General features: G+C 35.4%; 1 protein-coding gene across 1 annotated transcript in view; it reads right to left on the minus strand.

Annotated features, from left to right (window-relative positions):
• Nucleotides 1–4,213: 4,213 nt before the first annotated feature.
• Nucleotides 4,214–17,624, minus strand: part of LOC145681076 (xaa-Pro aminopeptidase 3-like) — a 37,129-nt gene continuing 23,718 nt past the window's right edge. The window contains exon 6 of the mRNA XM_081752435.1: nt 4,214–15,037. Coding sequence (XP_081608561.1) covers nt 14,865–15,037 — 173 coding nt within the window. The 3' untranslated portion in view covers nt 4,214–14,864. The remainder of the gene's footprint in view (nt 15,038–17,624) is intronic.

Here is a 17,624-nt window from a genome sequence, read left to right on the forward strand (position 1 = left end):
CTTCCGATCTCCACACTATTGGCTTCTTTATTCAAGCGCACCCTCACTCGTTCTCCTAGAATGAATCGTCGGTCTTTCCGGTTGACCCCGATTTCTTAAGTATTTTCAGAAGTTTGGTCCAGTTGACCCGAGTAAAAGCATTTTACCAGTCAATGAACTCGTTATGACATAATTCTCATCAATCCAATAGCATCTCTGGTGCCTTTACCTTTCCGAAATCGAAATTGTTCTCCCTCCAACATCTCTTCTATCTCACTTTCCAGCCGCCTGTTCAGTGTGCGCGCAATATTTCCAGTATTGGAAATAGGCAAATGGTTCTGTGATTGCTGCACATCTTTCTTTGCTCTTTCTTGAATAATGCAATCATTGGAATGTCAAGAAAATCCTTTAGCCATTCTTCACTCAGGTAGACCATGTTAATAAGTGGTCAGTACTTTGCATTGTCTCCTAATTCCTTGAGCAAATCCGTTGGTATGTCATCTCCAGTAGCCTCCTCCTTCGTATGCCATTGATGGCTTGTACTACTTCACTTTTCAATATACTGGATCCTTTTTCATCCACCTCTTACACTGCTTCGATCGCAATATCTTTGGGGCGGTACTTCTGATCATTTATGTATTCACTAATCTTTTATGTATTCCTCTCAAACGTTAAGGATTCTTTGATGGTCATTGCTGTACTATACCACTGATCAAAATATATACAGGGTGTTTCAAAACAACACCGACAACGTGTGGGAGGTGATTCTTGACACCAAGATAAGACAAAAAGTATAGACCAACCTGGGTGCACAAATGCTTCCTTTCGGAGTTATAGGCTGCCAAAAACATGAAAAAAATGAACTTTAAAGACCCATAGCTCCAATACTATGTGACCTACCGTAGTCGGGTCAAGACTTCACTTAGGAACTAGTATGTGCCCTATCCAAATATCCAAGTTTCAGAATCCTGCGGTACTTTTGCAATAATTTTTATTTTGAGAAGTACTTCAAAATTATATGCCCGTGGCCAAACTCCCTCTATAAAATTTGTTGAGTGAGTACGTTAGGAATCTGAAACATGTATTTTTGGATAGTGCACATATTAGTTTCTAAGTGAAATCTAGACCCACTATGATAGATCCCATAGTTTTGGAGCTATGGACCTTCAAAGTTCAGTTTTTCATGTTTTCGGCAGTCTATAACCCCGAAAGGAAGCATTTGTGCACCCAGGTTGGTCTATACTTTTTGTCTTATCTTGGTGTCAGCAATCACCTCCCAAACATTGTCGGTGTTGTTTTGAAACACCCTGTATACATCTCAAACTCGGCGTGATTAACCCACTACTTCAAAGGGATCCTGCGCTTGATAAATCGTTAATAATTATGGTAGCTACTTACCTCTAGTACTTATATTACATCTATTAATGCTTGTAACGTGAAAAGTAAACATTACCAAATACTTAAAAATAAGCAATTCTTGCAAAATTATCTTGAAAACAGGCATAACTGTGATAGTGAAATGGGGTGAATCCGTACTTCTTGGGATACGAGAAAGCAATTTAGCTCTAGGACTTCACTAGGAAAACGTATTTAGAGGACCCAGAGGACTAGTGAATTCTGTGAAGTGGAATAAATCTATTTGTTTGAGGTGGAAAAAGCTATTTAACTAATTCAGAATACCACCACCAAAGCTGGATTTCCGAATACTTCTGAGTTTAAATGAGAAATCAACACCTGTTTCATTTGTTCTCGAAACAGTCAATTGCTCTAATTAAAAGTTAAGTAATGTAATCAGAATTGCAAGCGGTAGAGATTCAGCTACAGATCTTAAGTAATCCAAAGGCTTATGCTACAAATTTTCTTAAAGTACACAAGCTTTGTGATTCGATAAAGTCTACGGCATAAGGGGAAAGTCGAGAAGGAATGTTCTCTTTACTGAAATAGCAAGTTGGCAAGCTCCTATTCGAAACTTTACGATAGAAATCGATGTAGTTGGATCATCTGTTGCATGGTGGAAGAAGTACGATCTACTACTCGTACATAAAAATGTCTTGTGTTTTACTTTACTGCAAAGAAACAACAACAAAGTATTGTCAGATTTTTGTGAACTAAACTGAAAACTCAAGACTGAATTCACTAACAAACTGCGCAAGTACATGGACCATAGCAGCATTGTCAGTTGAATCAAGTTCTTTGCAGATGACGGGGTAACCATCACTGGTTCGTCTCGTTCCGATGAACTTGTACCTGCCCGCTACAGCAGAAGTATTGAGGATTCGGAACGGCCAATAGATTCATCTGCAAACATGGGCATTTCGTACGGCGTAGCAAGTGATAAGTGCATGACAAATCAGACTTTTACAAAGTTGATGTGAAATGGATACCAAGAGCATAACCATTAAGCAGAAGAGCCACTTGGTGCACCCAAGCGACCAGACTTTCTGAAAATATATAGTGATGGGTGAGAGTCTTGTTATTCCTCTGCAGGATTCCCGGAACAAATCAGTCCAATATAATGGCAACATTTAAACCTCTTAAGAAATTAATTTAATCTCCTACTCTGTTCAAAACGTCTTATCAGTGTTCTGAGACAAGCAATGTGTCTGCCTGGTTGAGTTTGGTTCACCTGGGACCTTGGTAACTCAAAAATGAAATGAAATCTTTAACGTCCCACGGTTATGCCGGTTAGGCTAAAGGAGACGGTGATGATGAGAGATGAATGAAATGGTGGAATGAAGAAAGTGGGCAAAAACGGGAGAACCCCGAGAAAACTCACGAGTACGGTGTTTGTCCACCACAAAGTCCACACGGCGCGAGCTGGGATCGTACCAGGGAGCCCAAGCATCGGAGCTGAACGCTCTACCACTGAGCCACCGCCCTCCCCCCTTGGTAACTCAAATCACCTATGTTAATACATTAATGAAGTTGTGTATTTCGTAAATACTCCAACCACATGCTTCAAGGTATCAGGCTGCTTCAGAAACAGCTTGCATTCGTTTATTCATCTTCTTGGTTCCCTAAGACAATTCATGGGCAGACTGGGAGATTCGATTTTGCTAAAGAAACTAAAGCCTTCGTCCGCAATAACTTTTACCAATAATAATAATAATAATAATAATAATAATAATAATAATAATAATAATAAATAAATAAATAAATAAAATTACTGTTACGTTGAAAGAAACGAATACATGTTTCAGTTCTTATGTTGAAAAACTATACCATGGACTAGGTGGCTTAAAAGTCAAGTTTGTACTGAGAAACTGCATACGTAATTCTAAGAATTATTAATAGAGTTCCTCGGAGCAAACTGTATCAGGCATTAGCACAATCTATGTAGAATGCTGAATTGTGGGCATTTGGTGGCGACAGTCAACAAACAACCAATTAAACAAACAAACAAACAAACAGTTAAGAAGTCATGAAGACGACCTTTATCTTGAGTGACATCGCGCGTAAGTTTACCACAGAAGAGGAAATCTACAGGCTACAATTTAAGGCGGAAATTTGATATAAGTACGGCTGATGTACACGCCCTACGAAAAGTCCGTTACCAGCAAAATAATTAAGGATCAGTGCGAATGGTTTGATCGGTTGGTACTTTTTCTCAGAAAATGTAACAAAATTCATATCTTGATGCTACAGGATAGTGAGATGCCATAACTTGAAAATAAGACAATGTCCCACGCACTAACGTGGTTTCTGTTCGTAATTTTCTAAATGAACACTTTCCAAAATAGATCAAGCGCTGTGGGACATTCAACTGGCCTCCTCGCTCACGTGACCTTTCAGCTTGTGATTTCGCCGTATGCGGTTTAAGTAAGGATGCCGTTTACGTTGCGAAACCACGAAATCTGAATGATCTCCGACATTCAAAATGTTTTCAATGAACTTAACGTAAGTAAAAAAATTTCAAAGACGTGTGAATCTGTATATTAACATTACTTAGGATGTATTGATTTTGAGGGAAACCTATCGAGCATGTACGGTAAATTACAGTTATCTTTACTCAGCCATAAATACAGCTTCCCTTACTGTATTATAATTTTGCTTTCAGCTATGGAAAAGTTATTTTGGTCTATCTAGTAGTTTCATTGTTTAATGTATTTAACTATGAAATTTTTAGCTGGAAAAAATATTTATTACTTTTCATCTCCTTGCATCAAGTAACATGTTTTTTAAAAGTTTAATGAACTTCGAGAACAGTAGTCTTAGAATAATAAAACAATAAAACTGTAAATATAAAGATTTTTATTTCATACTTATAGGAAAATATAGAAGAATTATAAAGTTTTGAAGTTTATATAGTATGCCTATTTTATTGAAACTCGTACATTTTACTCCGAGCAGGTTTACCACTATGTTCCAAATGTAAATTGTTACATAGGAAAATTCCTTATACCATTTACTGGATATATCGTACAATATAAACTTCCACAGAGTAATTACTTTTTGCAATTGAATTGGAAGAACTACACCAGTACATAGCAGTTACATTCCTTATCAGATGTAACAAGAAAGTTTAAAAAATAAATAAATAAACAGTAAAATATAACTTAGATTCAACATATCTCTCAGCAGCTTTAATCTAAGGCGCGACTTTACAGCTCATTTGACTTAAAACAGCTCATTTCATGATAAAATTGCTCTTTTTGAAGTATTTGGAGGTTTCATTAATTTTCAGTGATTTTCCACAGAAAAAAAATACCATTAAAAACTAGAAGTCAAACAGTAGGAATTCTTTAGTGTTTCACTTTCGTAATTTCAAAATTAGTCGAAATTAGTGTAGCCACAAAAAGTTTGATGCGATTCGGTGGTATTCTAAAGATAGCAAGCTCCGGTCCAAAAGCGTAGAATTCGCAGCGCCATTTATTTATTTTTATTTTTTTCATACAGATGCATGAAATAGAAATAGAATGCCTATTGAGAATATGTACCACAGACAATAACGAAAATCATTTAGAATTGTGCAATATACTCAACGAGAATCAAAATTGTTGCAAAAACAAATAAATACATAAATAAAATAAAAACTTTTCTAATCATGTATATGTTAGAGAGGGGAGCGTATGTTCAGTTTTGCAATACTAGTGATGACGGTACTACCGAAACAATGCACGAATATTTGAATTTAATCTGCGAATCTGCGATAGTGGACAACGTTTTCATAATTTAGCCCTTAAATTAAGCTCAAAATGTATAAAATTTATATTAGAGGTATCTTCTTGCATAGCATATGAGCTTGCTCATTTCAATGACGAAGCTACTCACAATATTTAATAATATAAGTATATACTTTTGTTTCTATTTGTTGCAAATAAGAAAAAACTAAATAGTCCTGTAATGTTTACAATCGAGTATTACATCACTTTTTGCTCTATATTTAGTTGTCTTAACCTGTACTGTACAGGTAAATAAGCATTGTAACAAACACAATATTCTAGTCCACAGCGTTCGAGAACTTAGAATCAATGGAAGTCATAGAAGAAGCTTTATTGGTTTGTAGTTTCATTTTCTTTTCCCCAAATTGTCTACTTGAACCAAATTATAGAATTACATACCGAGGCTATTGCTTGCTCAGTGGTCTCGCAAATAGCCTATTCTGTCCATAATAATGCATTCATACAATCCACTGGTTTATTTGCGCGCAGTCTTTATTTTTACATTTTAAAGCACCGATCTCTTTCGGACACTGAGACACAGTTAATGTATTGTCTCAACCACACGAATCGAAGCAGCTCACAACCATTCAGAAAAATTCTTTCGGTGGATTCAACGAAGAATGTCGTAACCTTACCTCTATGATGTTAGATGAGTAAATGAACTCTACGGGCTAATGAATTATCCAGAAACAAGAGTAATGCATTACATATTTACACCAATTCTCATAACTGAATGAAGGTAATTTGCTTTCAATGCTTTCCAGTAAGACCACCATACCATACCAGTATACCATGCGTAACATAATTTAAAAAAAAAAAAAAAAAAAAAAAAAAAAAAAAAAAAAAAACCTCCATAAGTTTTACTCTGGAGTTTCACTTATAACACTTTAATTGCCTTTATTTAAAAATCCCAAAATCGTATTAAAAGTATGATTCTTTCCCATGAAACACCATAAATATAGTTACCGCTTGTGAGCATTTACTATATTTATTTTTGCATATCTAATCACATTGAATTCTACACTTAAATGTGAACATGGATCAATTTTAGATTATTGAAAAAAAAAAAAAAAAAAACACTTGTGTATGGTGTATGGCTACCATCCTATTACGTCTAAGATTGATGATCAACAAAAATGTCCTTTGACAATTAAAAAAAAAAAAAAGTATTTATACTTTTTATATCTTCCTTCTAATTGCATTTAACTTCAAAGAACTTCAATACTAGTCAAAAATCTTAGTTTTCATTAACCACGATGTATCAAAATGGATACAAAGTTAAGTTTACACAAAACTAGTTTAACATAACTTTACAACGTTTGAAACGGCTATATTGTTATAGTTTCAACACAAAATGCTAGCGAGTGCATTCCACAACATTTCTGACCAACTTTAAAAAAAACATGATTTCCTGCAGTCTAGAATGCGCAAAAGCCTTTGTTATATTATTGAAAAGACTACATTTGCTCGCACAAGTTATTCCTCGTAAAAGTAATTTAAGTCTAAACTAATTTCAGTTATACTCAAACAATCCCATCCCAAAACAAAAACTACTTATTATATTTAGAACATAATATAATTATATATTTGGAAATTTATATTTCCAAAAGTACTTAACAGTTACTCTAACAGAAAATGTGTAATTAAAATAGGAGCAAAATACGTATAATAAGAAGTATATAGAAGAAACAGGCACACATATGTATTAAAACATAATTGAATAAAATATTCTACTGAATTTTCTTGCCCGTGATAAAAAAAAAAAGAAAAAAAGCAAGAATATATTAAAGATCTTCATTACGCTCTCCACTTCTTTTTTGAATTTTAGTACATAAAAACAATATTTATCTTAAAAAAAAATAGAAAGTAAGCTAGATAGTTATCTGCAAATGCTATTTAAAAAGAAACTTAGTTGTTTCTAGATCTTTTCTTAAAGGCTAGAAATCTGAGGACGAAGTTTATGACGTCATAGTTGTAGATGCTCACATTTCTGCACTGCAAAAGGACTTGAAAATAGTTCATTTAATAGCATTCCGTAAGTACTGAATCCTTCACTTTTCAAAACTTAGTTATTTAAAATAATAATAATAATAATAATAATAATAATAATAATAATAATAATAATTGAGCTGAGAGAAGCGAAGCTCTTATACTCGGGTTAGCCGTTTGGTTGTCCGCGAACTCCTCCTAGACCGTTTGGCCGATCTCAACCAAACTTAGCACGCTGATAGAGTATGTCGTGCTGAGTGACAACATAGGTCGAAATCAAAAATCCGATGTACCATCGAGGAATAATGACCGAAAAACGCTTCCTCCTAGACCGTTTGGCCGATCTCAAGAAAACTTAGCACGCTGATAGAGTATGTCGTGTTGAGTGACAACATAGGTCGAAATCAAAAATCCGATGTACCATCGAGGAATAATCACCGAAAAACGCTTGCATAGACTTAACATGGGGAAAAAGTTTTCACGCGATTTTTTTTGTCAACAATTAAAAATGGCATTTATTATTGCATAATAGCCAGGAATGATTACGTAGTTTAAGCTCGCTCAGCTCATTTCATTGCAATCGGGTACATCCATTGCATTCCTAGTAATAATAATAATAATAATAATAATAATAATAATAATAATAATAATAATAATAATAATAATAATAATAATAAAAGACAAGATATACAGAGATGTTCTCGGGATATCAGCCAGGTAATGTCCAACGATAGAGCCGACGTTTCAAGAACTGACATCGTTCTCGTCTTCAGGACGATTATATCGAGACCAGTTCGTGTGTACTATATATAGGAATGGTAAGTGGGGGTGGGGGCTTAAGAATCTCTCTCTCTGATTGGATGGTCTATGGCTTGACGCTGATTGATCGTATTCATATATATATTTAATGACTGGTGTCCATGTCTGGCTGAGTTGAAATCCTGTATCCCTGTTGATATTGATGGGTTCTTGTAGTATGGCAAGACATTCTTTAATTATCCTATCCCAGTGGTTTGAGCTCTTTGAAATAATTATATTGTCTGAAAATATATTTTATGTCCTTCGTTTATACTGTGTTCCGCCAGGGTTGACTTCTCCGGATAAAACAGCTTGATGTATCTCTCATGCTCCATGCATCGATGTTCTGTTGTTCGTCCTGTTTGTCCTATGTAAGTTTTCCCGCATTCGCAGGGAATGCAGTATACTCCTGCTGTTTTAAGACCCAGATCGTCTTTAACTGGACGGAGTAGGTTTCTGATATTTGATGGCGGTCTGTGTATGGTTTTGATGATGTATCTCTGTGGTGGTCTTTTTTACTGGATAAGGTCCTTTTTAGGACCAATCGAATGTCATCTTCCTTGTATCCATTCTGCAGTAAGGTCTTCTTGAGATGTGCAAGTTCACTGGAGAAGCTTTCTTGGTCCGAGATGGCTTTTGCTCTAAGCGCAAGCGTGCTGATGACTATTGCGCTGTGATTTATGGTGAAAACTGTTTCCATTAAGATAAAGATCAGTGTGGGTAGGTTTTCTGTAAACACTGTGGCCCAGACTTCCATCAGGTTTGCGACGAATGAGGATGTCTAGAAATGGTATGAAGCCTTCTGTTACTATTTCCATAATAAACTTGATGTTGCTGTGTTGATTGTTGAGAAATTCAAGGAACGATTGCAGTGTATTTCTTCCATGAGGCCAGACGACAAAGGTATCATCAACATATCTATAGAAACACGATAGCTTTAATGGTGCTGATTCTAATGCTTCCTGCTCGAAGGTTTCCATGAAAAAGTTTGTCACTGTTGGTGAGAGAGGTGACCCCATGGCAACGCCGTCCGTTTATTCATAGTACTGTCCGTCGAAGAGGAAATATGTGGAAGTTAATGTGATCTTGAATAACTCAACTATCTCCGGCGGGAAGTGCTTACTGAGTAAATGTAACGAGTCTTGTACTGGAACTCTGGTAAACAGAGAGACCACATCAAAACTGACTAGGATGTCGTCTGAGAAATGCGTATGGTCTTCAATATTTCCACGAATTCATATGAGTTCTTGAAGTGGTGGTCACACTGTCCTACTAGCGGTTGAAAAAGAGAGATGAGGTACTTAGTCAGACGATAAGTTGGGCTTCCAATCACACTGACAATGGGTCTCATTGAAATGTCAATCAGCGTCAAGCTATAGACTAACCAATCAGAGACACGGATTCTTAAGCTCCTCCCTTCCCCTTATCTCTCCTATATATAGTACACACGAACTGGTCTCAGTATAATCACCCTGAAGGGGAGAACGATGTCAGTTCTTGAAACGTCGGCTCTGTCGTTGGACTTCACCTGGCTAATATATCCCGAGAACATCTCTATAATATTCGCCGCCAGGAAATCTTCAATTCTTATTTTAAGATATAGATTAGTTTGGTAGTAAAGATCTCCAGGACTTGGATTTTGGTACTGAATATCTTTAGGATCTAGATTACTTTGGTAGTGAAGATCTTCAGATCTAGATTTTTTGGCAGTGAAGACCATAGGATCTAGATTTTGGTAGTGAAGATCTTTAGATCTAGATTTTTTGGTAGTGAAGACCATAGGATCTAGATTATTTTGGTAGTGAAGATCTTTAAGATTAAATTTTGATAGTGAAGATCTTTAGATCTAGATTTTTTGATACTGAAGACCTGAGAATCTAGATTATTTTGGTACTGAAAATCCTTAGGATCTTGATTTGGTACTAAAGATATTTAGGATATATAGATATGGTTTCTAACTATACTAATTGATCACTATCATCATCATTATTAGTATTAACATTAAAACACAACATTTCACACCTTGCTCAAATATGAGATTGTTCGAAATTTAACATACGTATCACTATTCGTGTTAAGTCTGGAATAGGAAGGTCGAGTAGGTTCAAGTTCATTGAAAAATTATAACTACCTTTGTCTACATCATGCTAGTTCCGGAATGGCATTTTTAATTTAAACCCTCACGAATATACTTACCTTAGAAAGCCGTAAAAATATACCCTCACTATGGATCCTATCCACTGCCAAGCGAATCCAGTTAGGAGTTACCAACTTCCTTAATATCTTGTTCTATGTTGTCCTTTTGTCTTTTTGGTTTACTAGAATTCTATGTATCGTGTGCATACAACACATATGACTCCCGTTTATTACCTATACTACATTTGTGCACTATAGCTACTGTGCAATTCCTCATTATTTAACTTTCTAAATTGATGTATTTGTTCGTCCCTCTCCGCACCCACTATTTTTTCTAATTTTTTTTCTTTTTTTATTTAAGAAAAAGTTTCAATTTTGTTCTTCGCCGCGTCAAAGATCAATTTTGACAATCACACAACGGGAAGATTTAGATTTATTTTACGATTTTTTTTTTTTTTTTTTTAGTTCCGACGATTAAGAAAAAAATGTATGCAGTAATAACAATTATCTGCCGTTAATCTATATTTGTTTTCAATTTCCTTCTTGATTCTATTTTTATTACCACTACGCATACGTATTGAAATTTATTCGACACTTTTACATTATTATTGACTAAATATAAGCCGTACTTTACATTAAATGACATCTCTATGTATACGTAAGGGGCAATTTAAAATAAATGGTACAAAAGAAAAGTTACTTGTGATTGCTGTATTGTATTTATTGCAAAAACGACATCCCAAAAGGTTAAAGTTTCCAAGTTCCATTTAGCAACAGTAAAGAACTCCGCATTTCTGTGATACTCCAGTAGAGGCGCTAGAATGCAAAATGACACATCAGCGACAGAGGATTATTGTTGGAAGCATCCAAACTCGCCAAGCCTTACGTGCTGCGTAGCAAAACCGAAATAATGTTGATTGTGTTCTTCGCTTGCCGTAGTATTGTGCATCATATGGAGAGTAAGGACGTACAGTTACAAAGAACTACTCTTTGGACGTTCTCCGTTCTCTACATAACGTTTTCAGTCGAAAATGGACAGACCTATGGTACTCAATGATCGAGCAGCTGCACCAAGATAATACCTCCGTTCCTTTTTTTTTTCCGCACAGCCCAACATTCTGGTAGTTTGTCACAAGCTTCCTACTCTTCAGACATAGCCTCGTGCAATTTGGTTGAACCCTAAAATCAAAAGGCACCTACAAAGAATGCACATATACACCCGAAGGGACATCTAGTGCAACGCGTTAGTTGTGCTATCAGCTCCCCCCGTGAAAACGTTCCAGGTCTATTTCGAGCAACGGAAAGACCACTGAACTCGCTATGTAGAAGCAAGAGGGAACTAATTTGAAGGCGATTAGGACGACGAATACTCCAGAGAGTGTATTGATTTTTCGGGATTATGATCGGATATTTTTCTGACAGGTCTTATATATCTCAGTCAACCACTGTCATTTTACTGCTAGATGAATGTCTCCATAGCCATTTGTAGTTTGGAGAACTCTCTTACATTACTCCACGATATTCCTTGCTTTTGTTAAATATATGTATATAAAAATCATAATATGTTTCCTTCACCAAACAGCACAATAAGGTGTACGAGGTTCTAGTTTGAAGACCTATGAAAAATATAAAAACCTTCGGATAAACTAAGACAGCATAAAGATGGATCTTAGGAAGGTTGATAACAATGGATAAAAACAAACGAGACTAGATCGGCTTAGCCCAGGATAGGATACAATGACAACGAACCGAAGGGCCAGTTGGATACGAGCTTAGAAATTTTAACAAATAATACTTATCAGTATGTTTCTTACTATATACTCCTTATCAATTACTTTCTCCCTCCATAATCAACAATACTTACACAGTATTACACAAAATTGCATTCTATTCACTAGTCTTATTCAAAAATCAATACCATCTCCACTGTCACTAAGTGTGAGACTGCACTAAAGACTTGAACAGTTTGTTTTAGTTTTCACGCCCTACGTATATGGTCTGTATATTAATGAAATCATATATAGAACAAATTTTGGAATGAGTGTTGCAAAACTGACTAGCAACGAATTGAGCTCTGTACTTTAGAATCCTGTAACAAGGACTACAAGATAAAAAGGAGAATGATATCTGCAAATACTTGATCATAGATTGTATACATACTAGAGCCTTTTTGTTTCAACTGTACCCCTTCTGGCGCTGCTGTCGATATCTGCTTTCCCGTATCTCCCTCGAAAGATAAAAAAGTTGCTGCCGCCGAGATCTTTCAATTGTTGGAAGCGTTGCCACAATCAATTATTTCACAGACTTCGCTGTGCTCTGCCTTGTTAGCTATTCTAAGTAGCCTACGATCTTCACTCGTCAAGACCAAACAATTCAATGACAAATTGACAACACACCTGAGGTCATTCACTTCTTTCCCTTAACAGGGTGTCTACTAAAATTCCAAAATGAAATTTCGTGACTTTTTCGTGACCTTTTCTTCACCAAATCATAAAATTTCCTAACATTTTCAAGAGCAAATTTGGGTGCGAATTAGGCCGAATTTTCATCCATGCGATACAAACGTACTTTGCTTGCGATTTGGTGGCATCTAAAGCCGATTACAGACATTTCTGGTGGTGAATTTTGACGTTTTATAGAACGAAATTTTCCACTCTGTATTTACATTTGTACAGTTTAAAAAAATCGTGACCCAAAAGCTAAATTTCTTGACTTTTTCGTGACTTTCATGACCGTTTTCTGATTTCGTGACATTCGTGACTTTCATGACCGATAGACACCCTGCTTAAGCAAAGGGAGAGTTTCCTCTCTCAGAGGGTAGCAGGGATGGGGTCGAAGTATTTTCCGAGGGTCACACCTGAGATAGACAAGTTCTAATGCAATGAACTTATTCGAAAAAGAATAATAAATATTTAGAAAAAATTTCGGGTTATTTTAATAGTAGTAGTCACTTGACACTACTTCTTGACACTCTCCCGTAACAAGTTACAGTGCTTTACATCTGAGGACATCTAGGCAAGTACAAATGAATATTCGTGTAATGAATCTATAATTACTCTGTTCCTATAGATGGGGTATTCCTTGTCCTAAATTTTGCTTGAGTAACAAGGTGAGAAGATGTATTCCTAACTGCATGAACAGAAAATGATGATGACAGACTCTTAGGTAAGCTGGTGAAAGTAATGGCACAAGAAAGTGTGGACAAAGTATACAAGATGATTATGACAGAGACGTGCAATCCTCGAACATACTGCTGTTGCTATAACTGCCATTCATATATATATATATATGTGGGTTTGAACTGCTCAATATCCATAATATTCAGCCGATCTTGTGTCACATGAATACTATCTTCCCCCTAATCTGCAAAAGGTGCCAGCTGCAGAACTTTTCACCTGTTACAACTATTTCGACAACACTGAGAAAAACTTTTACCAAACTCAGATCAGAGCACTGCAAACTGTTAGCAAAATATAAGAACGTGAAAGGAAACGGACTATGTTATTTATATATATATATATATATATATATATATATATATATATATATATATATATATATATATAAAGCTCTGGGTTGACTATGCACTCCTTGTATATAAAGATACTGCAAGCAATCATCAATATAATGAGCTCTGACTTCTATATAATAATGAATAGCTTACAATATTCATGTCTTTAATTTTTCGAACATCACAGAATATTCGTATTGTATCAGAATTTACATGGTTAGCTGACCACCCCCATAACAAAGAACGTTGGGATTATTGTTCTGGCTAAATGACAAAAGATTCAACCGAATAATAACCAACTGGGTTTCGATTTGCAGCCGATCTCCCGACCAGTATCTCTGTAAATATTCCATGTTATAGTTCTTGTTTTAAATTAGTGGTGTCATCAACTTATAGACTGGAAAGCAGAAAAACTTGTAGATATTATGTTTTATTTAAAATACTTTCCCAGTTAACCGATAGGTATCGAAAAAATATATTACATAGACAGAAAATAGATACCAAATTTATTAATCAGCAGACTGGTGGGTACAGAACATCATTTTTATACAACCCCACCCATAGTAAGAATTTAATATTTTAAGGACATACAGAGAGCGCTTGCCAATCTTAAGAAGTGCCACGTAAGTCATCAGGAAGAGTAAGAGATTTTAAGATACAAACGACTTTCAAGTCTTTACTACATTCCCAGATACGAAAGAGTCTACACATCTTAAACACAGTGTTGCCAATTTTGGGGAAAAGTCGCTAATCTAGGGTATTCGACTTCCAAGATAGAGACAAAAATATATATTTTTTCCGATTTGTGACTTTTTGGTCACTTTTTTAATGATAATTTGGCGAGTTACATACAAATCTAGCGGCTTTTGTACTTAGAACAACGTGAATTTTTGTAATCAAGCACTCGGTATTAGTTCGAAGCCTCGTTTAGCGACTTTTTGTGTCAACACTTTGGCAATACTGCTTGAACAAGACTTCGTCTTATTCTCATAGAATCGAACGATCTTCATACTTTGTTTCAAATTATAATGCCATAGCGCATTTTCCTATATACATAAAAAAATATGTACAACTTAAGAACCCGTTGTATCGATATCCAACTTATCTACTGCATGATACTGTCCCCTATACGGGGAAATATACACAAAAAATACACGTATACATACAAATATTTTTAATTATTGCACAGTTCATCCATAACTCATTAGGTAGAAAAGTATATATGTACACAATCCAGTATAAAATTATAACATACCAAAGTATAGCATTTAAACATTGTTGTCTTTGGTTTAGATAGACTGTTGAGGCAACATAAGCTTTTCTATGTCGTCAATGGTCTTGGGGCACTTTTCAGTCAAGACAACTGGGCCGTTCTCGGTTATCAAAACATCGTCCTCAATTCGAACTCCGACACCTCGAAACTCTGGTGGCACCATCTGGTTGTCCTTCCAAATATACATACCTAAATTTTAAAAAAGTAGCAATAGAATTTTAGAGATCATGACAATTTATTGCGTTTTATTTACAACTAGTCGTTATCACATAAGTATATTTGCCCTTAAATTTCACCTGTGGTATATGTGTTCTTTATGACAATGCAAAACGCATAAACAAGCACCGTACTTACTGGCACATAAAACGCACTTTTTTTTTTAAATATTCAATTTGAGGTAAAATATATATATTTCACTGCATATTAAAAAAAAGTGATATTTTAGCACGTAACATGCGGAGTTACCAATACTTAACTAAATAGAGAACCGTATGCGCATCTACATTTAGTCTTAGCGCATATGTGTCAGTGACGTAACAATAACTATGCGAGGCCCCTACAAAAATAATTTTCGAGCCCTTTAAAAAGATTTTAAAAACTTTAAGGAACTAAATGAGTTACAATTAGTAAAGATATATCGCAGTAGACAAAATGCAAGTTGATATGCTGATAATTATTATTTGGTTATATTATATGTGAGAGTTTGCAATTATTTATCAGATAAATTACTAATACAGAATGCGACAGATAAATCAGGCGATTTGACATACGCTATGAACAAGAAGTTATCGCATTTGTTTGGATATAACACAGTGTTTATAAATACAATGTCGTATAAACATTTGGTTTTCTCGGTTTAACCTACTAAAAGCATAAAACAAAGTCCATGTCCGAAAAACATATCTTAGATGGCCCCATTACACTGAAAGCACCAATCTCATGGCAGATATCTATAGAAATTAATTTACCTGTTTCAGGAATTCACTGTGTAGTACTGAAGTTTGGAAAGCTTGGGATTTCATGCATCTTCAGAAAGAGAAAATGCATGCAGAAAAATCGGGCGAGTTGGATTCTGGAGATAGCCTAGTTAAGGAACAGATTCTTCACAACTGCTACAGAAGCTCGTGCAGCATGGCATGTAGCCCCATCTTGCTTGAAAAATGTTTCATCGTTGACTAGAAGATGGGTCCGATAGCAAGAGCTACGAAGTTCTCCAACATGTGAACGTAACGTGGTCCAGTCACAGTTCTTTTCTTCTCTCTTCTTTAAGAACTTTCCAAATGAATACATCGCGCAGCATACTATTACACCAATAACGGAAATTCTGCTTATTTGAAAACCAAGATACATGAAAATGAATTTAATCGCTCATTAGTAGTAAGCTGTTAACGAGATTTAGTTCTCTCTAATTAGAAAAAGGTCTAGCAAAATTTCACTCTGATTTTATGGTCTTGCTCCTGTAGCGAATGAAGAATTTGAATTTTATAGGGATTAAAGTCTAGAGCTTTGTGCAAACTTCTTTATATATATATATATATATAAAAGCTGGATTCAGACAATCCTAGTGACAAAGGTTAACGACGCACAGACTGGAGTGGATATCTTTCCATGGCTTCCCTCACTAGCTCTACATTCTCTGGTTTTTACACTGTAATCCTTCTTGTTTAGTTTAGAACCAGTACTTGAAAATTCTGAGCCCACATCTTGAAAGCATGGGCTGATCTACACTATTTCGATGAAACCCGAATTTTCTTCGAAATTCACGCTGAGCAAATGCGAAACTCTCATCATTTTTCACGAACGCTTTTATAGCAGGCCCAGACCATGGCTTCATTCAAACTAAAAAGTTTTGATTAAGCCGCTAGGTGAGAGAGTAACATAGTCTCCTCATGAGCGAACCCAAGAAAAGACACTGTTGGCCTGGCAGTGACATTTACTATAACTGACATTAAAATACAGAACAGAAATTCAATTTTCAACGACCATTGTTGCTCTATTGTAAAAGCATGAAATCTATTTTTGTGTCTGTCTGTGTGTGTGTGTGTGTTGTTGTTTCTTCAAGATCAGATCATTTAATAAATATTAATATTTCGAGTGAAATGTGGATCTTCAATCAATGGAAATTGTCGTGAACTGGGAAATTACTGAATTTAATGATGAAGTTACTCTGAACATAGGAATTTTACTTTTGTGCGTGCTAAAAGCGTAGTTCCAGATAAGAAGAAAAATATGTGTTGCATCTCTGCTATTATGAATGTATTTGGTGTCTATTGAGTCTTTCTCATTTCAATGTTACAGCGCTACGAAATTTTTTAAATCAGGGAATTTGATGGAAACAAAATTAAGGCGCCGATTAAACATAAAAACAATGTGTAGATCTTCTGTGTACGGTAAGATCATTATTAAAATCCCAGTGTCATCCCTTCACTGTCACAAATTATTCCTTATAGTAGATTAAAATTATTTGTACGGCAGTGAGAAATATTGAAGAGAGATTAATTCTAAATTTTGTAACTGGGTGAGGTGGAAACGAATCTCATAAATATTGAAATCTACTATAGTTTATACATCTTTAATTGAATTTATATTCAGTTGTTTATAACAGATATATATCCTGTATTTTTTCATGTTCGAAACTCCTGATTTCACGGCTGGTATGTACAGCAAGATTGGGAGAAATGAAAGTAGTATGCGCGATATACTGTACCATCGGCGATATCTGTCAGTTTCTCATACGGTAAGCATTCTTCATAATTGCCTCGATCTCAGCACAAAA

Source organism: Thermobia domestica, chromosome 3 (assembly GCF_964235325.1).
Source record: "Thermobia domestica chromosome 3, izTheDome1.hap1.1, whole genome shotgun sequence".
In the NCBI taxonomy this organism is placed as follows: domain Eukaryota; kingdom Metazoa; phylum Arthropoda; class Insecta; order Zygentoma; family Lepismatidae; genus Thermobia; species Thermobia domestica.